Below are 24,151 nucleotides of genomic sequence, written 5' to 3'. Positions count from 1 at the left end.
AGTGAGTGGGTGTGCCTTGAAGCTGCCAAGTACAGGGCGATTTGTTCTACAGCAACAGAAAGCTAACAGAAATGCTGTCTCAGTTATATGTAGAATGTCTCCCAGGATGGGCATGCCTGATGTTTTCCCATGAGCAGAGTGGCGTTGGGTGTGCTTGGCAAGAATACACAACAATGGTGCTGTGTCCTCATGGGGGGGGGGGGGTGTCACATCAAGGGATTCATGCCGTGGGTCTTATTACTAGGGATATTTGCCTGGATCACGTGGGTACGCTGCTTTCTGCCAGGTTTGTCTACCGTGAGGTTTTTGTAGTTTATCTTACCAGAGGTACTTTGAGACTATAAAAATCTTGTTTCTTCTCAAATTTTTACCAATTTTAGCATCACCCTGGAATCTTGTCAGAGATATTTATTAGCATGGTAATTGCTAATGGTAATTCACTAATTCCCTCTTCCTTCTACCTGTATTGATTGGACTTGTGCAAGGAAGAGCAGTCTCAGGCCCTTCCTCTGCCATTTATCTACCAGGTGACTGGGATCACTCGATGGACATTTGTTTGACTCCGGAGGTGAAAACCTCACGCAATCAGTATTCTTCGGTCAACTTGCTCCAGTGCAGGTCGTGAGAACTGCCTCCCATTGCCTGTGTCTGGCTCTGAGGCTCGCTTTCTGGCACATAAGATGTCCTTGGCTCATCTTGTATTTTCCCTGCCCTAATCCTGAAAATGGCCATTTCTCCAAGAGTCGCAAGATCCTGGATTATTGGAGAATGATGTTTGGATCTGGCTGTTAGCTGTATTCAGTTTTTAGGGTCTCATAGTTTCCGGAGCTAGGATATATATATATATATACACACACATACATATATGTACACACATATATACATATGTATGTGTATATATGTATGTATATATATATATAACATACTAAGACATACTCCTTCATATCCATGTTTCTGTATTGATCTATCTGCACACACATCTAAAAACCAGGAACTTATACTGATACTATAACCAGGCATAAAGCAAGCAGACAACTTCTACTACTTAAATGTAAGGCCAGGAAGCTGATGCTTCAGGCCTGGGTGGCTGGCTTCCCGCTTAGCCATGTCCTGAGGCGCAACTTGTCTCACCTCCAGAGCAGGGGAGATCTAACCTCCCCACCTGTGGAGCTCAAGGAGCACCATGACGAAGCAGAGAAAGGATGCATTGTCCCCGCTCCAGTGATGAGCTGAGCACCTGACACCACAGACTGGCAGCTCTTTGGTGACTTCCCCTTCCTCGCAATCCCCAAGACACCCTCAAACAGGAGAGCAGCAGTCCGGGACACCTGGAAGTCTGCTGCACCCTCCTGTGTCAACGAATCACATGCTCTCTTCCCTTCACCCCAAGACCTCATCCTTGTTACTTTGATTGGCACCAGGCACCAGGGACTGAGCTTTTGGTAATAATACCCCTGATTCCAGTCCAACACACAAGGCTAATTTTGGCTTTCTCTCTTTCATAACAAAAAACCTAGCCTCTATCTAGTATTTGTTTAACAAGTGTGTGTGCATGTGTGTGTGTATGTGTGCGCGCACGTGCGTGCTTGTCCTCAGAAGCCTGTGGAATGGGCAGCATCGGGGATCTTGCAGTCCCACTCCAGAGGCAGGTGAGTGACAGCAACTGCATCAATCCTTCAGTCTCTGCTTCCTTCCAAAGCCCATCAAATATCCTCCAGTGGCCTCCTGACAAACTAAATGAAGACAGAGTTTGCTGTCCACAACCCCAGAGCTAGAAGCTTAGGGCTAAGGGAGGGTAACCGAGACCGAATAGAAATTCCTGCTTTCTGAGCAGAGAGAGGAAGCCACCCTGGACTGGTATCATTTAGGATGGCAGCACTGTGTCCTGCGGGGTTCTGAACCGGCTATTGGCCATCCAGCATTCACGGGGCCCCAGCTGATTCCAGGAGGTGTTTCTGCAGCCCCTCTGCCCCCATCTCCCTCTCAGTGTTACTGAACCTTCTCAGGGTCCTTACCAAACTGCTGGCAGGTTGAGGCTTTGCTGCACCCCTCACACATGTGATCGGTGAAAACCAACTGAGGGCCGGCGCCGCGGCTCACTAGGCTAATCCTCCGCCTTGCGGTGCCGGCACACTGGGTTCTAGTCCCGGTCGGGGCGCCGGATTCTGTCCCGGTTGCCCCTCTTCCAGGCCAGCTCTCTGCTGTGGCCCGGGAGTGCAGTGGAGGATGGCCCAAGTGCTTGGGCCCTGCACCCCATGGGAGACCAGGAGAAGCACCTGGCTCCTGCCTTCGGATCAGCGCGGTGTGCCGGCCGCAGCGCGCTGGCCGTGGCAGCCATTGGAGGGAGAACCAATGGCAAAGGAAGACCTTTCTCTCTGTCTCTCTCACTGTCCACTCTGCCTGTCAAAAAAAAAAAAAAAAAAAAAAAAAAAAAAGAAAGAAAGAAAGAAAGCTCCAGAACATTCTGCCTTATTGGCCACCCCACTCACTAGCAGTGTCGACCTGCCTTCCTGTATTACTAGGATATACACCAGGATGTGGACCTGAGAAGCTCTGTCTCTGCTGTGAGGGGTTCACCGGAGGAAGTGCCATGTGCCCCCAGAGCAGGGGCGCACACAGCAGAAGATCCAGTGACAGCTGCCATTCCCCGGAGACCTATTGTGAGGTGGGGCCAGCGTTGGGGGTTTCTCCGTAACTCATTTAACACAAGCAATCGCCTTGAAGGAAGGAATTATTCCATAATAGTGACTTTAACTATCTGAGAAATAGTTTTTTTTTTTTTAAGATCATACATGTAGTAAATGCAAGAATGAAAATCCAGGGGCAGATGCTTAGTGCGCAGTTAAGATGGGCTTCATGTGCCCACATCGCACAGCAGGGGGCCTGGGCATGATCCTCAGCTCCAGCTCCCGACTAATGCAGACACGGGGGAGTCAGCAGAGCTGGCTCAGGCAACTGCATTCCTGCCACCCAAGTCGGAGACCTGGACTTGAGTTTCAAGCTCACGGCTTTGGTCACAGCCAGGGGCTGTTGTGGGCATTTGGGGAGTGAACCAGTGGATGAGATCTCTGTCTCCCTAATGAGTAAAAATAAAAAAATTTACAAAACAACTAAAATCTATGTCTGCCTGAATGCCGAAGCTCATATCCATCCCCCTGCACTAATAAGGAGAAGGTAACCCATTGGCTGAACAAATATTCTCTGAGTGTCTCTGCTGTTCCAGGCACGGCTGGAGGTACTGGTGATAACAAAGTATAAAAACCCAAGTCCCTGTCTCTTGGGGCTCACGCTGTCCTGGAGAAAGACAGCCAACATCTACTGATTGTGTCATGTGGTGATAAATGCTTCGAAGAGAATCAGGGCAGGAGGGAAGGACGGCAGCGAGGCGGGTCGCTGTTATAGCTGGAACTGTCCGGGAAGGTCCTGATGCAGACCCACAGGGGCGCAGGCCCAAGAAACAACTGCACCAGGGAAGAGCTGTCTTCTTTGGCTTGTGGCTTCCATCTGGTAAACGGCGTGCGCCGGGATGGGAAGGGCAGGAGTTAACGGAAAGCAAGGGCACACGGGCCAAGAGTCAGTAGGTGATCTATTGGCAAATCACTGCACCTGTAGCCTAAAACGTCTTCGCCATAGATGGGGATAACAGTCCTTGCCCAGCTTCCCGCTCGCAGCTGCCACGAGGATCAGGTGATCGTGCCCCTCGTGGAGGCCCTCTGAAAACAACACAAGTGGGAGCGCAAGGCCAGGTGTCCACCCTTCACCTGAGAGCCAAATCTGGGTAGGGTGATAAAAGGTACATCTTCTTGAAAAGTCCTAGGCTGAAAGGAGAAATAGGCTAAAAGTTGTCAACCTAAGTTTCCTAACAGGCCTCTGCTGAAGATCTTTGCATAACTTAACACAGGTCAGAAATCACCTCGTGCGTTTTCGCTAAACTAGCAGAAATGTTCCCAAATTCGAATCTTTAATTGCCACGCCCCATCTTAGCATTTTCCTTCTTGCCACGCCCCTCCGCCGGAACTGCATTTCCCAAAAGGCTCAGGCCACTCTAAGTTACAGTCATTGTGACGCGAATCCCACAGCGTTCTGGGAATTGTAGTCCAACCGTTCTTCAGCTACGGAAAGATCTAAGGCTGTGAACTACGATTCCCGTGAGGTAGTGCGCAATTCCGCCCCGATCGCGGCGTCTTCGAACGCGCCGCGGCAGCCATGTTGGACGTGGCCAGCACAGGGGCCGGCACCAGGGGGTTATCGAAGCAGCTGTCGCGATGCTGGGTACCCTGGTATTGAGAACAGCGCCCGAGCCGCGGCTCCTTCTCCGACTACTCAGGTCCCCGTCGCTCCGCAGCCGTGGAGGTGCCTCTGGCCGAACCGTGACCACCGGGGACCGCGGGGAGCCGCAGTGGCTGAGGGTGGCCGCCGGGGGGCGCCCTGGACCATTGCCAGCCTTGCTCCCCGGAGGAGGGGCAACCACCGGGGGGCGCCGGGGAAGATGCGCCAAGACCCATGGCCTCGCGGCCGCCGCGTGGGAACACCTTCCTAGCCCTGAAGGAACACTGCCAGGACAGGACAGCTGGAATGAGGTCCCCAACAGAGCCGGCCTCAGCATGTGGGCTCTGGCCACGGCGCTGATGGTTCATTGCTACAGCAAGAGTCCGTCCAACAAGGGTAATTAAAGGGACAGGCTGGGTTCAGGGAAGGGAGAGGTGGGAGGAGTGTACGGGTCTTTGGAGGGTGGGCGGTGCTTGTGGATTTAAACCCGCAGAGCCCCGAGTCTTGGAGCTACCTAGGTGTCACCTGGTTCCGGGAGTAGGGAACTGTATAATCTTCCAGCATAGGTCAGCCTCCCTTTAGGGCATCACTTTGTCCATCTGTACAATGGGCCGTTGCACTAGGAATCTGTTATATTCTGATGTTTTGCCTGGTCCCGCGGGCAACGATGAGATAGTGTAGAGAATTTGCCCCTGCCCCACAGGTGGCCTGAGAAAGGAGGAGCCTTGGTTCTGATGCCAGCTTGATCCCCCCTTTTATAGTAAAGGAGGCTTTGTCCGTATTCTTACAGCCCTCTTATTGAGCACTGTTGGAGTTCAGGGACCTGCGCTGTGTCCGCCTCCCAGAGTTTTGCTGTGTCCGGTCTCAGGCTTGAGGGGGTGTGCGTGTCGGGGGCTGTTTGATGGCTGAGCCAGCTGGAGCTGAGCAGGGGCCGGGAGGGCAGAGTCACTCGGCTTCTCAGTAGGTTCCTCCAGGGGAAGACTGAGACGAGTGTGCCCAGGTCCCCTGCAGCCCAAGCCCTTGAGACTGGGGCAAGAGGGAGAGAGGAGTCCGTGACTTTCATCTGGGCCGGCTGCAGGGAGAGGGGCTTTGGACTAGGGACCTTGCTTCGGCGTTGTCCAACTCTCCAACTCCCCGCTGTGAATGTGGACTCTTGCCCCCTGCTGAGACGTGCCGTGGTTCTGTACCGTGCAGCAGTTTTGGACACCTTCTGTGTGCGCCCTGTGGGGCCAGGTGTTTTGGAAGCCTTCGGGACAGAAAGGCGCGCAGGCAGCCATGCCGAGGGGTTGGTGGGGGGGGCGGGCCAGGAGGGCCTTCCTGTAGGGTTGGACAGCCCCGGAGGGTGGGGAGTTCCAACTTGAGTTCTGCAGGATGAGGCAGGAGAAGGGACGGACAGGGAGCTGGGCCCGGGAGGTGGCTGCTGTCGGCCAGCAGAGCCGGGCCTCCGTCAGTACTTGGCCCGTGTGTCTCGGGCCGGGTCCTAGTCCCCCAGAGGCTTCGGGCACGAAGCTACCAAGCTCGCAGGTCTGCGTGTCGAGGGGCCAGCAGACGGGCCGGCTTGGTTGGAGCACGGGGCCCTTTGGGCTGAGGTGAGAACAGGTGGAGTGGAGCCTGCGTGCCATGCATCAGGGTCTGGAATTTTCTGTAGGCAACGGAGAGCCGCGGAAGGCTCCTGAGCAGGGAGTGTCCTGAGGCCAGTGTGTGTGCGTGGGTTAGAGAGAGGTGTCTGGGGTCTTGCCTGAGAGGTTCCTGGGGGCTCCACACCGAACCCTGTGGCATGTGAACTCCAGCAAGGGGACCGGGGCCCGGTTGCCAGAATGGATCCGGGGCAATTCCAACCCTTCTGCCTTGCCGGCTGCCCCGTCCCAGCCATGGGGTTCTCAACTGAGGCCCCTAGGAACCAGGAGGCCCTGATTCCAACCCTCGCATTCCTCTCTCAGCTGCGACCTTGCCTGCAGCGTGCCCAGAGCCCTGCAGCTGGTGTCGTGGCCGCAGGTGCAGGTTGCAACAGGACGGGGAGGGCCAGGCAGGGGCCCCTCTGAGAATGGAGAGCGCCCTCGGCAGGAGTTGAGGAAACAGTGTTCCCCTCCAGCTGGCTGGAGTAAGCAGGAGAGAGACTAGGCCCTGGAGGCTGAGCTGAGAAGTGGGGGTGGAGGCACCAGCATCTGAGCCACAGAGCTGGCTTTTCATATGCATGTTGCACTGGGTATCTTACCCCTGTTGTACAGATAAGGAAACTGAGGCCCAGGAGGCGTGGTGGGCTGTCCAGGTCGCGGGCACAGCAGTGGTGGCAGGACTGGGACTATAGCCCAGGCTGTCAGCCTGCAGAGCCTGCCCTTTCTGCCCTGCCTCGGGGCGTTCTGTGCTTCGATGCGTGGTTCTCTGGGCGAGACAGAGCTGCCGAGGCAGGACTGTCTGTGCATTGGTGCAGTGCCCAACAGTGTGGACAGAACCAGCTGGGCACAGAGCGAGGTGTGGACTGTTTGAAGGGAGTGTACCGCTACTTTTTTACCTTTGAATTTTCCTCAGCGAGGCAGTTTTTCTTTGTGGTCACAAGGGGGCGCCAACAGCCTGCAAGCGGCCCCTGAGGCAGGCTTGTGCCTTGCTTTTCTTCTGGGCCTGGTGATTCTTCCGTGATCTGAGCCTGTGCTTTGGGTCTCCCTCACTGGGCTTGGTGAGGGACACTCTGCAGGGTTTTCACCATCGTTTCCCCCTGGCATCGCTGTGAGGCTGGCAGCCGAGGGTTACTGTCCGGCTCTAGTCAGAGGGAGGGGCTGCCACTGTCGCAGGATGAGTTGGTGTCCTGCCCCTCCCCAGCCCATCCCTCCCTTTAGACAAGTGGCCGTGACAGCCCGGTTCAGAACGGGGCTGAAGCAGTGGAGCTGGGGAGACCGTGGGAGGGTTGCGTAGTCAGTAATAACCATGGCAGTAGCTTCCAGAGCCGTCTGCTTGTGAAGAGGGAAGGGCTGCACACACTGAGTGTTTTCTGCAGGTGAGACACAGTGCCCCCGTGTCCCCTGCGTGGGGAGAGGAGTTCAGAGTCTGGGCTGTGTGGTGGGAAGGTGTGGAAGTCAGGCTGTTAACAGCTGGGGGAGGGGCTGATTCTCAGGCTCTTTAGACGCCAGCTGGCGCTTGTTAAAGCTCAGCTTCTGAAGGGCCTCCACGCCCACTGGCTGGGCCTCGGGGCAGCCCTGGGGGGGGGGGTCCTGCCCGGGATCTGACCGTTGCCCCCTCTTTCTCCAGATGCAGCCCTGATGGAAGCTGCCCGGGCCAACAACGTGCAGGAGGTCAGCAGGTGAGTGTCGGCCCGTGGGAGGGGCCGAGCAGGGTGAGCCCTGCCTCTGGTGGTGACCATGTCTTGGAGGAGATTTCAGCCTAGGTTGAGGCTGTCCCCACAGAGACCCCTGGCTGCCCTGGCCCAGGTCAGCCCTCATCTTTTGGGCAGTGAGTCAGCCCCGACTTGCCCGATTCTTCAGCTGTTTGAGCCCTCACGGGCAGGGTCTGGAGGCCTTTCCATTTGTGTGGTTCCTCTCGAAATCCTCCAGTTTGTTCTGGTTTCTCTGTGCGAGTGTTACTGCTGCTGCCAGGGCAGGGTGCAGCCGGGCATGCCCGGAGAGGCCTGGGGGTCTGGGGGCAGCTGGGAGAGGCCTTTTGCCATGAGGTCTTCTGGGCTTTCAGGGCCCTGCCTGCTGGGCCCCTTCCCAGAGCGACTTGCATTTCAGCCTCATGGCTCTCCTGTGGTGTGCCCCACTGCGGTCCCAGCTGCCTGTCTGGTCTTTCCTCTAGAGCAGCTGGGCAGCTGCCAGTTCCAGGTTTATTTGGGGGTCTGAAGGCTTCTTTAAGACTACAGTGGAAAACTAAGGGGCAGCGTGCCGGCTTTTGGAGCAGTGACCATGGTTGGATTTGAGGCTTATACTTGGGCAAGGGCAGGGCTCCACGCAGAGCTCAGCCTGGCGCCTGTGTCCAGGATGGATGCCCAGACCGGGGCCAGCAGAAGGCGTTAGTTATGGGGCTGTTGGTTGGGGGCAGAGGTCTTTATCTTGGAAGACTGCAGCCTGACCTTGGCCTCTGTTGGCCCTTTGTCATGGCTTGTTGGCGTGGGACACCCCCTTCCCTGCTGTCACCGTCGGCGTTTAGACAGGAAGTCGAGAGTTTGCCCTTGGTGCCCTCCCCGCTCCAGCTGCCTGACGATGCAAGTGTGGAAAGGCAGCCGCAGCCCCACCAAGACTTACTGCTTTGATTCCCTTTCATTTTATCTGCAGCATTATTATTGATTCTCAAGGGTGCTTTTGAGTATTAATGTGCAAGGCTCAGTTTTTAATAAACCACTCTTAGAAGTATGGGCTGGGAGTTGTTTTGTAGCCAAATAAATTTGATGGAGCAATAGTTTAATAAACATGCAATGATGCATCTTAAAGACCAAGCCGAGATGTCATCTTGTTGTTATCAGAGCCATTCATTACCGCAGGCGGCGCAGCGCGGCGCGGCGCAGCGCAGCGCTTCCTCCCTGCCGTTCTGCTGCAGTGCTGGGGGCGAGGGGCGGACAGGCCCTGCTGACTCCGCCTCACCTCTTGCTCTGTGCTTTCAGTGGGCGTGGTTCCCGAACTCACACAGGTGGTGAAGTCCCAGCATCGAGGGTGGACGGGAGGGTGGGGGCTTGCTGCAGCTGTAGCTCTCGGGAGGCCAGGTGGGAGAGCTGTAGGTCACGGGGCGGGGGGGGCGGGGGGGTCCTCAGAAGCAGTGCACGGGAGGGTTTGTGATAAACCTCGGGTTGGCCCAGCTGCTCGCCCAGCTGCTTCTGTGCGCGTTCTGCCTTCTCCGTCCTCTGGCCTCGCCGGTGGCCAAGCCCGCGCCTTGGATTGTGAGCCTCCAGGACTGCGGGCCAGCATCAGCTGCTTCCTCTCTGAGTAGCCAGCGGCAGGAACTGAGTTACGGGGCTGAGAAGCTGACCGACACACGTAGGCGGCTGCCCACTCTGCCCGCTGAGGCTCCCTCTGGTAACTCAGTGTAGGCGGCACTGTTGCAGAGTGGCAGCGCTGGAACCCACCTCTGGGAGGCTGACTTTGCCCACGTCCACCGAGCCCCCAGCTGCTCTTGTCAGTACACTGGTTTCTGGTAGCAGTTAGACACCTGCCCAGAGTCCAGGGTGGAACTGAACTTACCGGGTCCGTGTGTGAGTGTTCACTCTGCAGGTGTGGATCGTCTCTGCCCCTTGTCCCAGCTCTCGGGGCCAGCGTGCCTCCGCAGAATTTTCTCACTCCATGTAAGGTGGTCAGAGATGGGCAGAGGCAGGAAGCAGGCGATGCTGGGCCAGCCCGGGCAGCATGCTGAGGCTGCTCAGTGGGTCTTGTGCAGGCTGTGGGGGGGAGTGATCCGAGGGGCTGGCCTGTGCCGGGCTGGCCACGCCCAGGGCAGGGGTAGATGTGGGAGGTCTTGAGCAGGGGAAAGATCCGGTGAGGGTGAGGGCTATTTCAGACGGTGCACACAGGTCTGGGAAGACAGACTGGGCGGGGGGTGAAGGGCAGGGTCAGGACATCCTCCTCCACCCACAGCAGACCTTGCTTACGAATGAGTGGGCTCTGCAGGGGATGGGTGGTCCAGGTTCTGGTCTCAAGAGAACAGACTTACAACCTACTAGTAACAGTTGCTGCTGCCTGGGGAGCCGCGCCTGGGGGAGGACGTGGAGGGAGCTTCCTGTGGGGAGCAACTCGGACTAGACTAAGTTACTGGAATTAAGACTTATTCTATGCATCTGCTCTCCCACAATATGGCGCTGAGAAGGGAGTAACAACTTCTACGCAGCTGCCTCTCGCCAATTTGATTGAGCTGCAGGAGCTGATTTTGCTCCTGATTGGAGGAGAGCAGCGTACTCGGCGTGTGGGTAGCAGAGTTGGGATTGGTGGAAGAGGACTATAAAGGAGGAGAGAGACAACATGCACCAGGAACATCTAAGGGGAACATCTAGCTGAAGGAACACCTGTGCAGCCCCCGAGAGAGCCGGCCGGCGGTGTGCCGCTCCCCCGCGGAAGTAGGGAAAGTGGCTAGGGGGAACCGCCCTTCCACGGAGGTGGAAGGGACGGTAGCCAACCCGGGAAGAACCAGCAGCAAACCCGGGGAGGGCCGAGCAGACAAAAGAACAGCGCAGGGTCCTGTGTCGTTCCTCCACGAAGACGGGGAGCGACATAATGGTGCCGTGACTCGGATATGAAGCCTAGGCAGGGTTTAGTGTCGTTCCTCCACGAAGAGGGGGAGCGACAGCTTCCCTGGATTCCTCCAGCGGGTCTGCGCCCAGGCTTCCCAGGGCCTGGCCTTTGCACAGGCTGTCGTGCTGCTCTCTGTTCCTGCCTCCACGTGTCCTGGCCCTTAGCTCTGCCCAGCAGACCTGCAGGGGACAAGATGGAGTCTCACTCGCAGTTAGAGTTCAGTGAGGCGGGTGCAGTGGTTAGGCTGCTGCTTGGGTCGAGTCTCAGCTCTGCTTCCAATCCAGCTTCGTGCTAACGCATCCCCAGGAGGGCAGCAGATGATGGCTCAGGTACTTGGGTCCCTGTCACGCATGTACAAAACCCAGATGGAGTTTCAGGCTCTTGGCTTGGCATAGTCACGGTTATCACAGACATTTGGGGGAGTGAACATTTCTCTCTCTGTCTCCCTCTCTCCCTCTCTCCCCTTCCCCTACTTCAAATAAATAAAAATTAAATTTTTTTTTTTTGACAGGCAGAGTGGACAGTGAGAGAGACAGACAGAGAGAAAGGTCTTCCTTTGCCGTTGGTTCACTCTCCAATGGCCGCCGCGGCCGGCGCACCGCGCTGATCCGATGGCAGGAGCCAGGAGCCAGGTGCTTCTCCTGGTCTCCCATGGGGTGCAGGGCCCAAGCACTTGGGCCATCCTCCACTGCACTCCCTGGCCACAGCAGAGGGCTGGCCTGGAAGAGGGGCAACCGGGACAGAATCCGGCGCCCCGACCGGGACTAGAACCCGGTGTGCCAGCGCCGCTAGGCGGAGGATTAGCCTAGTGAGCCGCGGCGCCGGCCAAAAATTAAATTTTTTTAATGTGCTCATAGTTTGCACATGGTTGAGTCACCCTGCATGTGATCAGCGTGGTCAGGGATACGGTGACTGGAACAGAACGCAGGCCTGGTGAATAATACTGGCCTCTAACCCCCCTTCACCCATGTCCTCTGCAGCTCTGTGCTATGAGGGTCTCTGCATTGACTCACCTAGCCCCCTAGCTTTGGGAGCATTGGGCTGGGCCAGGGTAGCCGCCTGAGGCCTGTGTGCTTAGGGGAGGTGCTTCATCATCCTTAAGGACAGCCATGAATGCAGGCCCTCGCACACAGTGCCCACTGGTCTGCTCTTACCACCCTGCCCTGCATCCTGCCATCCCACCACCCTGCCCTGCTGCCTGCCTTAGGAAGCCCTCCTCACTGCCTCCAGCTCCGTGTATTGTCTTCTTCCCTCCTACCGTGTATCGCCCTTCCGGGAGGCTGTGAAAGTCATCTTGGATGGGCCAGGCCAGCCTGAGACTGAAGAATGATTGGAGCTCAGGACCGAGGGGCAGGCAGTTCACACCCAGAAAGCCACAGGGTTCCCCTGATTGCTCGGGGGTCCAGTGTGAGGCCGTCAGCCCAGCCGCCCTGGACCGTGGCTCTGAAGGGCCGCACTGCTCACCTGCTTTGTGTAGCGCCTGAGGACAAGGGCAAGGGCAGGGCGTCCCATACGTGGCACCTTGTTCCTGTGTTACAGAGTGTGTGGCCCAGAGCTCACCTTAAACCATTGCCACGTGGGCCTCCCCGGGTGCAGAGCAAGGTCTGCTTTCCCAGCATCTCACCCTGTTCCTCTGGACAACTCATTTGCTTCTTAGTGACTTTTTTCTTTCTTTGCTTTTTACTGATTTTCGGTATAAATGAGGCAAGCAGCCCTGAGTCTTCGTCCAACCCCCTACCAGAGAGACTGGGTCTCTTCTTCCCTACCCCCACCCCACCCCCCCTTGGGCACCCATTTCCTCCCTTCTCCCCAGGGCACCTGAACCTTGTAAGCTCATCCAGCTCTGGCTCTTGGCAAGTGGAAGCCTAAACCATCCTGTGTGTCAGCAGTGTGAGCAAACCTGAGCTCCGCGCCTGGACTCAGGAGGCACTCACCCGAAACCCAGGGCAGGGGCGGGCTGAAGGCACATCTGTCGTGTGAGCAGCAGAGATCCCTTTCCCTGCAGAGCAGACTGGATGAAAGCCAAGACCCCTGCCCATTTCCTTCCTCCCGGCAGGCATGGGGCCTCTGCTGAGTGTTTAACTTGGTCGTGCCTTAGCCCAAAGCAGCCTCTTGAAGGCTGCCTGGTGGTACCAATCTTAAAACTTGGACTGCTGCCCTTTCTCCCCAGGGTTCGTCTGCCGCTAACTGAGCTCCTGCCAGATGCTGGCCCCTGCTGGGCAGGTGTGGTTCCCGTCCCAAGGACAGGGTGTGGGGTAGACTACGTTACCAGTTTGAGCAGTGCTGTGACCGCCAGAGCCCACAAGATACCCCCGCCAGCTTCCTAATGGCACCTGACTGGAGTCTTAGAGTATCAGTAAGGCTTAGGAAGTAGGAGGGGAAGGCATTTAGGCAAAGGGACAGCCTGAGTGGTGGCACCTGGGAAGTGTAGAGGGCGGGACCTGGTAAGTTGCTGGCTGCTGCTGGCTCCCTAGGAGGGACTGGACATAGGGCTCTGGCCCTGGAGGGCATGGACTGACTGTTCATTTGTTCCTTGGTAGCCGTGTGCCTAGGCTGTGCTGTGGGCCTTGAGCCTAGTGTTGGGGAGGGAGGATGGCAGCACGTTGGGAGCAGTCCCTGCCCTGAAGGGGCTCACATCCCCTTTGTGAGGACAGAGGAAAGTGAGACCCAGGGCCGGGCGTTTAGCCTAGTGGTTAAGAGCCCTGGGTCTCCACATCCATGCGCCTGGGTTTGATGCCCAGCTGTGGCTTTTGATTCCTGCTTTCTTTTTTTCTAAAGATTTATTCATTTACTTGAAAGTCAGAGTTACACACAGAGAGAAGCAGAGGCAGAGAGAGAGGCCTTCTATCTACTGGTTCACTCCCCAGATGGCTGCAACGGCCGGAGCTGCGCTGATCCAAAGCCAGGAGCCTCTTCCAGGTCTCCCACGTGGGTGCAGGGGCCCAAGGACTTGGGCCAGCTTCCCCTGCTTTCCCAGGCCGTAGCAGAGAGCTGGAGGGGAAGTGGAGCAGCCAGATTTGAACCGGCGCCCATATAGGATGCCAGCACTGCATGCGGTGGCCCTACCCGCTACGCCACAGCACCAGCCCCGATTCCTGCTTTCTGCTCAGACAGACCCTGGGGTTGTTGGCTCAACGTGGATTGAGTTCTTGGCTCCCAGCTTTTGCTATGTCCAGCTCCTGTTATGGACATTGGACATATTTGGGAGTGAACCCAAAGGTAGGAGTGCTGTCTCTGTCTGCCTCTCAAATTAGTAAAAAAAAAAACAAGGCACACATTGCCTTTCTTCTGTGAGCCTAAGAAATAGATGATAATATCAATAACCTTTAGAGTTGTACAGTTGTTGCTGATAGAGATGATTGATTGTGAGTGCTTGTGAGGAGCTGGGTGCGGGCTGAGATACGGTAGGGAACGTGCATGGCGCAGTTGCTGCCCTCTTCAGATGGACAGTCTAATGGGGAGCCAGGTCACTACTTGTGCAGTTGCAGTTAACTACTTCAAAAGCGTTTCAGCAAATGGTGCTGGGACACCTGGCTAGCCACATGCCAAGGAGAGCAAAGTGGCCCTTACCTAACACCATATATAAACATTAACTCAGGCAGGTGCCGCAGCTCACTAGGCTAATCCTCCGCCTGTGGCACCAGCACACCGGGTTCTAGTCCCGGTCGGGGCGTTTGATTCTGTCCCGGTTGCCCCTCTTCCAGGCCAGCTCTCTGCTGTGGCCAGGGAGTGCAGTGGAGGATGGCCCAAGTGCTTGGGCCCTGCACCCCATGGGAGACCAGGAGAAGTACCTGGCTCCTGCCATCGGATCAGCATGGCACGCCGGCCGCAGCGCACCAGCCGCGGTGGCCATTGGAGGGTGAACCAACGGCAAAGGAAGAAGACCTTTCTCTCTGTCTCCCTCTCTCTCACTGTCCACTCTGCCTGTCAAAACCAAACCAAAACAAAACAAAACAAAAAACACATTAACTCAGAATTGTTCATGGGCCTAAATGTAAAAGCTAAAACTATAAAACTCTTAGAAGACATTGGAATAAATCTTTGTCACTTTATTTTAGGCAAAACCTTCTTAGATATGGCAACAGAAGGAAAAAAACAAACAAATTGGACTTCCTCAAAATTATTTTTTGTGTGTAAAAGGACACCACCAAGCAAATGAACTGATGCCCAGAATTGGAGAGGATTTTGCAAATCATATCTGTTATGGGACCTGTATCCAGAATGAGTAAGGGACTCTTAGAACTAAACATTAAAAAGGTAACCTAGTTAAAAATAGAGAATCTAAATAGACATTTTTGCAAAGAAGATATACAAATGAGCAATAAATACCCAAAAAGATGTTCAAAATCATTAGGGAAGTACAAATCAAGCCTCGGTGAGGTACCACTTGACACTCGTTAGGATGTCCTTAATAAAAAAGATGGAGGTGTAGCAGTTATGATACCTGTGACACCGTTTGGGACATCTGCATCCTACAGTGGGATGCTTGGGTTTGAGTCCCAGCTCCACTCCCGATCCCAGCTTCTTCCTGATGCGTAGCCTGGGATGTAACAAGTGATGGCTTAAGTAGTTGGCTCCCTGCCACGCACATGGGAGACCCAAATTGACTTCTAGGCCCCCGGCTTTGGCTTGGCCCAGCCCCAACTGTTGCAGGCATTTGGGGAGTAAGCCAGTGGATAGGAGATCTTTGTCTGTGTCTCTACCTTTTAAATAAAATGGATAAATATTTTTTTAAAAAAAGGCTGTTAGTAAGTGTTGGTGAGGCTGTGTAGATTTTAGAGCCCTTTTACGTTGCTGGTAGGGATGTGAAATGGTGTAGCCATTTTGGAAAACAGTTTGGCAGTCCCTCAAAATGTTAAACACAGAGCTACCATGTGACCCAGCAAGCGTGCTCTAGAAATACGCTCCAGAGAAATGGAAACCTGTACGTTAGTGTACGTGAATGCTCCCAGAAGCATTGTGCAGCATGGCCAAAAGCAGAAACAAGCTCAGAGTCTGTTAACTGGTGAATGGGTAAATCGCAGTGTGATGACATCCGTGCATCAGAGTGTCACCCATCAACACAAAGGAAGCAAGTGGTGACCTTGCAGTGTGATGAACCTTGAAAGCCTTGTACAAAGACTTCGCAGCTAAGTGAAAGAAGCCAGCCACCGAAGGCCCCTGCGAGTCCATGTGGGCTGCTGTGACAATACCATAGATTAGGTGGCTTTAAGTAGCAGAAAAGTGCGTCTCGCTCTTTTGGGGACTGGAAGGTCTAGATTAAAGTTTTGCCGTGTGTTATCTAAACGGGACCCACCACTTGGTTCATAGATGACCATCTTCCCTGTGTCCTCACGTGGCAGCCGGCGTGAGGGAGCTCTGGGACCTTACCTGAGGGCACTGGCCCTATTTGTGAGAGCGCTGGACCTGATTCCCTCCCAAAGGCTCACCTCCAAGTAACACCACTGTGCAGCTCAGGTTTCAGCGTAAGTTTAGGGCGTGGGGTGACACAAACATTCCAGCTGTGGCTACCTGATATTTAGCAAGAATGTCTGCATTTGTGTGAACTGTCCAGAACAGACAAATCTGTGGGGACAGAAGGTAGGTGCCCAGGCGGCAGGGGTGGCAGCAAAGCTGGGGGTGTGGAGAGTGCTCATGGGGGTGGGGAGGCTGTGTGAGAACGTTCTGCAGTTAGATTGTAGTCCTGATTGCACAACTCTGAAAACACTCAATTAAATTGTATACTTTTAAATGGCTGGAACTTGTGGTATGTAAATTATTTCTAAGTTTTTTTTTTTTTTTTTTTTTTAAGATTTATTTATTTGAGAAGTAGAGTTACAGAGGAGAGAGAAAGGTCTTCCATCTGCTGGTTCACTCCTCAGATGGCCACAACAGCTGGAGCTGAGCTGATCTGAAGCTAGGAGCTTCTTCTGGATCTCCCACATGGGTGCAGGGGCCCAGGCATTTGGGCCATCTTCCACTGCTTTCCCACGTCATAGCAGAGAGCTGGATTGGAAGTGGAGCAGCCGAGACTCAAACTGGTGCCCACATGGGATTCCAGAGCCACAGGCAGAGACTTAACCTATTGTGCCATAGTGCCGGCCCCCCTAACTTATGTTTTTAAAGTAAAGTACAAGACACTCAGGAACCCACCCTTGGCTGTGGGAGGGTTGAAGACAGAAGTGTCTATCAGTAATGGAAGTGAACTCCAAAGGAAAAAGAGAAAGGTGGAAGAAAGTTCAGCTAGAGGGAACAGCAGGTGGAAGTCCCAAGTCCAGGAAAGATGTAGAGAAGTCTAGGAATTGTAAGGCTTTGGTGGGCCCTGGGGGAACGTGACGTGACATGGAGTTGGATAGTTAAGCAAGGACTATACTGCACTGGGTGCACTGTAGGCACTGTTAACAGTTTCAGTCTATGGGAGACTTTTTTTTTTTTTTTTGACAGGAAGAGTTAGAGAGAGAGAGAGAGAGAAAGATCTTCCTTCTGTTGGTTCACCCCCAAATGGCCGCTATGGCCAACGCTGCGCTGATCCGAAGCCAGGAGCCAGGTGCTGCTTCCTGGTCTCCCATGCGGGTGCAGGGCTCAAGCACTTGGGCCATCCTCCACTGCCTTCCCGGGCCACAGCAGAGAGCTCCACTGGAAGAGGAGCAACCGGGACAGAATCCGGTGCCCCGACCGGAACTAGAACCTGGGGTGTTGGCGCCACAGGCGGAGGATTAGCCAAGTGAGCCGCGGCGCCTGCCTACCATGGGAGACTTAAGCCAATGACTGACTGTGTGAGAGAATGACTAAGAGACAGGTAGATGAGGTGATGTGATAGAGACCTGAGCATTTGAAAGATGGTTCTGTTGTGTGAACTGTGGTGAGTGCAGGGTAACTGAAAGCTGAAGCAATCCAGGCAGGTGATGGCACTTGGACTCACATGTCATCAGACACAGGGGGAGGAGGTGGGCTGCACAGGACTTGGTGATGGTCACTGCAGTGTCAGTGCCTAGTGACAGCGCCTGGTGTACGGTAAGTGTCCAATAAGTGGATGTTGGATGAATGAACAGAGTTGGATTTCGTTGATGAGGGAGAGGAAGGGATTAATGAATTTCAGTTTCCTGGCTTGATCGTCTGTGTAGATGCTTTTGCCGTTCACAGAGATGCAGATCTCTGAGAAAACTGGGTGGGGGTGGAAAGATTCTGAGTTCAGTTTTAAACGTGGAATTTAACGTGCTGAGCGATAGATGTCAGGTGTGGATATCTGCTAAGCAGTAGAATGTGTGTCTTTCTGACTCCCCACTCTGCATCCCATGTTGCCTCGCTACAGAATCTCAACTGTCAGGAGGTTCTTTTGATGTCCTGTTTTATGGCTTTAGAAAATAAAGACCTTTCTTCCAGCCCAAACTGGTTTATTAGATGGCTTTGGAAAAAGTGGTTTAGTTTACAGTTTAGGAAAGAGGGAAGGGTTAGCTTTGTTGAGGGATAAACATATTTATTCCAACTTTGCATTGATGGCTGTACTTGGTTCTTGTCCCTGGGTGCCCCAGGTTGAGGCTTGAGGCACTTGCTGTCCATGTGCCAGGACTGAGGTGTCCAGAATGTGCTTAGCCACAGCATAGGTAAATGTTCTGCACATTGATCCAGGGGTTTTATCTAATTAACAAAAACCCTGGCTGGTAAATACATTTGGCTGTCTGGGGGCCTCAGAGAGGCTGTCTGTTTATCGATTGTTACATCATTTTGGCTGGATAGGAAGATATTAATGATGGCATTAGAGCAACCAAAACACCCAGCCCTCTTGATCAGTAAATATTTAAATGTCCTTGTGCCTGGCGGCAGATTGAAAGTTTTATCCTAGACCAAAGGTCAAGGCCTCAAGGGTGGCACTCCTGTAATTTGATCTTGCAGTGTGAGCTTCCTGAGGTCATCTTTCTGGTTTTTCGAATGCTAGGGTGTAACCCACACAGGTTCTTTGAATGCTGCATCCTGTCGCAGAAAGTTTTAGCAGAAGATCTGGGTTCCACTTCTGACTTGGTTACTAACTGGTTCTGTGACAAATTGATGAGTCATTGACCCTTCCTTCCTAAGTCTTAATTTACAGGTTTTGTTAATAGGCTTCCTACTGAGAACTTTTAAATACTGTTCCCAGCGTGGAGCTCTGCAGAGGAAGCTGAATCCCTCTGGGAGGGTGGAGGCCACACGCTGAAAGGCTGGGCTCCTCTGCACTGACCTTCACCTTCACCAGCGGTGAGCAAGGTCTCCATGGTGGCCTGGGGCCTGGCTGCTTCCACTGGATCTGCTGAGGCACCGCTTGCCGGCTCCTTGGTGGTAGAAGTCAGATAGAGGCTTTTCTTGAGCTTCCCAGGGAGGCGAGTTGTGTAAGCCTCTGGTCATTTGCTCTGAAGCCCAGCAGAGTCCGCTGGTTGGCCAAGCCTGTGAGCAGAGAGCAGCCAGGGGCTACTGTGCTGGACCTGGGGGAACAGAGGCCCTGGGACTGAGCCCACAGTGTTGGTCTCACTGCTCCCTGGCTGTGGTTCAGCTAGTCTCTACTTCGCAGTGGCCTTTGCTGTGACGTGCCTTTGGTCCCATCTGACCACCCTCCCAGGACCTCGTGAGAGTCACAGGCAGGTGAGCATTTGTCTGGAAAAGGACTCACACTTTGAGTCATCACTGTTGGATCATCAGGTGGTTTTCCCTGAACTTCCGAGTACCTGGGACTCCCAGCAGCGCCCCGTGCATGCTGTTGAGAGAGCAGTCTCCTCAGGGATGGGGGGCCCATCTGTTCCCTCGTCTGTGAGTGTGGGAAGGCAGGAGACCCTGCTGTGTCAGTCTATACTGAGCATGTGAATGCTTACTGAATGTTATTGGGAGCGTTTTGTAAATGGTAGAGTTAAGCAAACTTTCATAGTTACTACAATCTTAATCTACAAATAGGACTGACCCTCCGCCTCTGAAAAAATAAAAATGAAGTAGTTCAATCATTCATTCATTCAAAAAAGAACACCTACTGTGTGTGGTAGATAGGTCAGCGTTGGTCAGAAACATGTACAGTCTTGCCCCATGGCAACGGCGACAGCTGCTGCAAAAGAGCCACACAGAGGGGGCGACACTTCCCCTAGTGGGGAAGCTTGGGCTTCTAACTGAAGAGGCTGGGAAGAGGGAGCTGATGTTCACTAAATTCTTGTGGGGTGAGCAGGAAGCAGGGCAGGCATGAGGGAGGGGTTGCGGCCAGAGATGGTCCAGGGGCCTGGGATCCGCAGACCTTGCAGGGCACAGAGCCCATAGGAGCTTTGCCTTGATTCTGGCAGCAGCGGTGGCTGAGTTGGATTAGGGGAGTTGATGTGAAAGCCACCAGCCCAGCCTCAGAGAAGCGTCAGGAGCCAGGCTGAGTGCCTGCACATACCGGACATCTTCTTGGCATGATCCAAGCTCTTGAAGCAGTGTGGGTCCCTAAGTTGCAGTGCCCCTGGGGGCCCAGGACTATCTCCCCCACCACCTTTGCTGTTGCCGAAATGCGCTTTCCCTCTGAAACCCCAGGTCAATCCTGGCCTTGATGTGAATGCCATTGGCAAGGCTGGGATCCATTAGATATTTTTCCCAAGAAATTTTCCTGGAAGTTGAGGAACTGAGAAATCCAAGAATATTGGAAGCAGTCAAGCCAGCGTATTATTGGGCTTACAGTATTCACTCAGCTGCTTGCATCACAATTCTTGCCTGTCTCTGTTCTGTTTGAAAAGCCTCAAAAAAATCTCTTCTGGGGCCAGCACTGTGGTGTAGTAAGCGAAGCCTCCGCCTGTGGTGCCAGCATCCCATATGGGCACCGGTTCAAGTCCTGGCTGCTCTTCCAATCCAGCTCCCTGCCATGGCCTGGGAAAGCAGTGGAGAATGGCCCTGTATGCCTGCCTACTTCACTTGGGCCTCTGCACCCCCATGAGAGACCCAGAAGAAGCTCCTGGCTCCTGGCTTCAGATTGGTCCAGCTCCGGCCGTTGTGAACCAGCCAACGGAAGACCTTTCTCTCTGTCCCTCTCTCCCTCTGTCTGTAACTCTGCTTCTCAAATAAAATCTAAAAAAAAAAAAAAAGAAAAAGTCTCCCTTCTGAATTCAGAGGCCCTTCTGTATCCTTCACTCTCCCTCCTTGTGTGCAAGGGTGCTAGGCCCAAAGTCCTCCTAAGGCAGCAGGTGGTCCTCTCTTGTGATTCTGTCATTGAATCTGCCCAAGTGGCTTTTGTGTCACTGCAAGAGTGGTAGCTACTTTGGAGTCTGACAGAGCAAGGTGTGAATCCCGGCTGTGCCATTTGCTAGGCCTGTAACCTTGGAAGAGCTGCCTAATCTAAACTTAAGTTCTTCGTCTGCAAAGTGGGAGTGATAACTCCACACCTTACCCTCTTCCTGTGAGGATTCAGTGCGAAAGTGCAGGTGACTCCTCAGTGCTGTGCCTAGCACATAGAAAGTACTCAGTATCTACTGTTAATGGCACTGGATCCACTTCAGTTAGCAAAACTGATTAAGGGAATGGGAAGAATTTTCTGTGTATTCTCTTTTTACCTCTTTAATCTTCCTTATGCTCTCAGTGTAAGCACTCAGAGCTCCCCAGCCAGATCACAGGAGGTAAGTTACTGTCCAGATGGACAGCAAACCTCACACTAGTCTGCTGGGCTTGGTTTTACCACCTGCTTTTAGGACCCTCATAGACTCAGAATTTTATGTAACATTTATAACGTGTTACTTTAATAACAGTTCTTGTATATATTGAGTGTATTACTTATACAAAATAACAGTTGTAGAGTATTTTAGTAACATTAATATTACTAATAGTGACTGCCTTTTTTGTGTCAGGCATTTTGAGACCAGTGACTGCATCCTCGCAAAACTCTCTAAGTAGGATAGCCCCATTTCACGTTTCTGCCTGAAGTGTCCCACCCCTGCATGCACAGGCTAGGAGGCTGCAGGCCCCAAGCAGGAGGGAGGCGCACCAGCTCCCCGTCTTCTGTCTTGCCCAGGCTCAGGGAGATGTTGTCCAGCCAAATGGAGAGCCCTTTCTGCCTAGCTTCTTGGAAATCCACAAGATCAGTTTGTTTTGTTATTTATTTGAAAGGGAGAGAGACAGAGCTCTTCCCTCTGCTGTTTCACTCCCTAAATGCCTCCAATAGCTGAGGCTAGGCCAGGCCAAAGTTGGGAGCTGGGAATTCAGGCTGGTCTCCCTCAGAGATCCAAGTGCTACCTCCCAGGGTGTGCATTCCCAGGAAGTTAGCTTCAGAAGCTGAGCCAGGACTCCACCCCAGGCACTCCTATATAGGCTGTGGGCTTTCCAAGCTCCCGGCCCCCCAGCCCAGGAATAACTCCATTTTGCCCAGACTTGGCTTCTTACTCTCCCAGACACACTCAGTCGTTCTGTCCTGTGAGCCCGTGCATCCTACTGTCTGTCTAGATCCTATTGGTGCCTCACTGCCTACCTCAAGCCCATGCTCTTCCAGAAAGGTCACTTTGACTAATGGTAGCTGGTAACTGTCCCCTCAACAGAGACAGAGTACCAGATGCCGTATATGTACTGCCTCTATTCTTCCGCACAGTGTTAGCGCCTGCCCGTGGCATGGTCTCATGGCTAGTGAGTGGTAGCCGAAGACGAGGTGTGTGCCTCTCTGAGTGCAGCTCACTACTTGGACTAGCCCATCAGAATATCCACAGGCCTGGAAGAGTGAGCCATGTGGTGTCTTCTTTAATGATTCACCTCCTTGCCTTTCTTTCCACTTGCTTCGACCAGATTTCTCCCTTTCACAGCCAGGTAGATGGCACCTCCTTCTTTTGCCTCCACCGTGGCAAGTTACCAGAAGGCTGAGTGGGCACTCAGAAGGCGAGTCCAACCCACTGATTGATTGATTGGTTGGTTGAAGCCCTGTTTATTCTCCAAAGGCTGCCCAGCAGGGAATGACAGCCCCGGGCAGCAGCTGGGCAGGCCGGCTAGCTCCAGGGTCCTTCATTCATGTGGATGGGAGGCCCAGGAAGGCTGCATAAGAATCCTCTCTGAGGCTGGGCTGGGGCTTCCATCTCAATGCCCTTTTGTCTAGGGGGATTGCACCCAGGCCTCCTGGGAAGTCTGTGTGTTTGAGCAGCCTTTGCAGATGGACTGTGAGCAGGGGCAGGCTGTAAAGTACAAACAATGGGGGAGGCCCTGGGCTCCCAGGGGTTCAGAGTCCAGCAGGCAGGGCAAGATCCTTCCCAGGGCAGATGCCGGTCTAGTCACAGCCCCTTCTTGGGTCAGACAGGAGCTCAGGCACTTTTGTGTCAGCCTCATTTCCTCTCCAGTGTTCAGGCCCCCTCTGTAGCTTCCCTGAAGGTCAGCATCTAGTCCTCTCGGGCACCTCAGGATGTGAGGCATCTTGTGCCTCCTGAAGAATAGATTCTGATTGGACAAGCATTCATTCACTCACTAATTAAGATAGAATTCACATACCATAAAATTTCACCCTTTTAAAGTATACAGTTCAGTGCGTTTTGTACATAAGTTTGTGCAACAGCGTCTGTTACATTCCAGAACATTTGTGTCACCCTCCAGAAATCCCCTGGTTCCATTAGGAGTCTTTCCCCATTCCTCTCTCCTCCCAGGCCTAGCAGCTGCTCACCTCTATTCTGTCTCTGCATTTACCTGTTTCTGGACATCTTACATGAATGGAATCCTCCACAGTGTCTGGCTTGTGTCACTTAGGAGTTCCAGGTTCACTCCGTGTGGCATCAGTCCTTCACCCTTCATTATGGTTGAGTGATGTTCCCATATAGATGCGCTGATGTTTGTGTTTGTGCTTTTCGGCTGTTATGAATGAGGCTGCTGGGAACATTTGTGCACAGATTGTTACGTGACTGTGTTTTCCTGTCTCTTGGGCATATGCCCAGCGGTGGGATTGCTGCCGCATACCGTAACTCTGTGTTTACCCTTTTGAAGAGCTGCCAGACCTCTTTCCAAAGCGCCTACACCAGCTCACGCTCTCCCCGTGTAGGACCCCAAAAGCGGTGTCCTTTTGTGACGACCCCAGAAACACAGACCCCAGACCAGACGATGCAAAAGGCAGGAGGCAGTTTTATTTCATTTGCGCAAATGGGCCCTCGTCTTGCTGCCACAAGCAGCGGGGGCAGAGAGGAGCCCCAAACAATCATTTTACACAGGTTTTAAAGGGCAAAACCACAAAATTAACATACTATAGGGTGGCGTAAGTTTATTGGGCAACTACAAGGGGAGGAGGTCGTCGAGGAGGAGGAGAAACGGGGGGCTACGTGCCCTACGTGTCTTAGCTTGGATATGGGGAGGGGGTCCTTGAAGAGCAGAAAGGGGTGGCTACGTGCCCTACGTGCCTCGCGGTTTCTTTGTTAAGCTTGAACAAGCACAGGGGAGGGGGCTTAGGTGCGTACCAGGATGTTCTGTCGCCCTTATCTCTGGGTAGTAGCCCTTCTCTCTGGGTAGTAGCTATCTGCCTTCTCTGTGAACTTAGTTTACTCCCCATTTCCCAGGACTGTTTTATTAAGGCCATTCTTATGGCGGCTCTTGCTCTCGGCCGTTCCTTTCACCCGCGCAGGCTGAGAGGGTCTCAGTTTCTCAGCAGCTCTTGTTACCACTGATGCTTTTCAGTATAGCCAGGCTGGTGAGTGTGCAGTGGCAGCTCTGGGCGGTTTGGATGGGCACCTCCCTGATGACTTTGCTGATGGCAGTACCTTTTTACCCTT

The 24,151-nt window shown here is 53.7% G+C and overlaps 1 protein-coding gene across 3 annotated transcripts in view; it reads left to right on the top strand.

The window, feature by feature from the left end:
* Positions 1 to 4,136: 4,136 nt before the first annotated feature.
* CLPB (ClpB family mitochondrial disaggregase) overlaps positions 4,137 to 24,151 on the top strand; it is a 142,055-nt gene continuing 122,040 nt past the window's right edge. The window contains exons 1-2 of one of the 3 annotated variants that reach the window (XM_051822565.2): positions 4,137 to 4,665; positions 7,513 to 7,564. In XM_051822565.2, coding sequence (XP_051678525.2) covers positions 4,266 to 4,665; positions 7,513 to 7,564 — 452 coding nt within the window. In that variant the 5' untranslated portion in view covers positions 4,137 to 4,265. The remainder of the gene's footprint in view (positions 4,666 to 7,512; positions 7,565 to 24,151) is intronic. The other 2 variants (XM_002708715.5, XM_008264387.4) reach the window with 2 other exon arrangements.

Source organism: Oryctolagus cuniculus, chromosome 1 (assembly GCF_964237555.1).
Source record: "Oryctolagus cuniculus chromosome 1, mOryCun1.1, whole genome shotgun sequence".
Taxonomy (NCBI): Eukaryota; Metazoa; Chordata; class Mammalia; order Lagomorpha; family Leporidae; genus Oryctolagus; species Oryctolagus cuniculus.
This window is presented reverse-complemented; position numbering and strand designations above follow the sequence as displayed.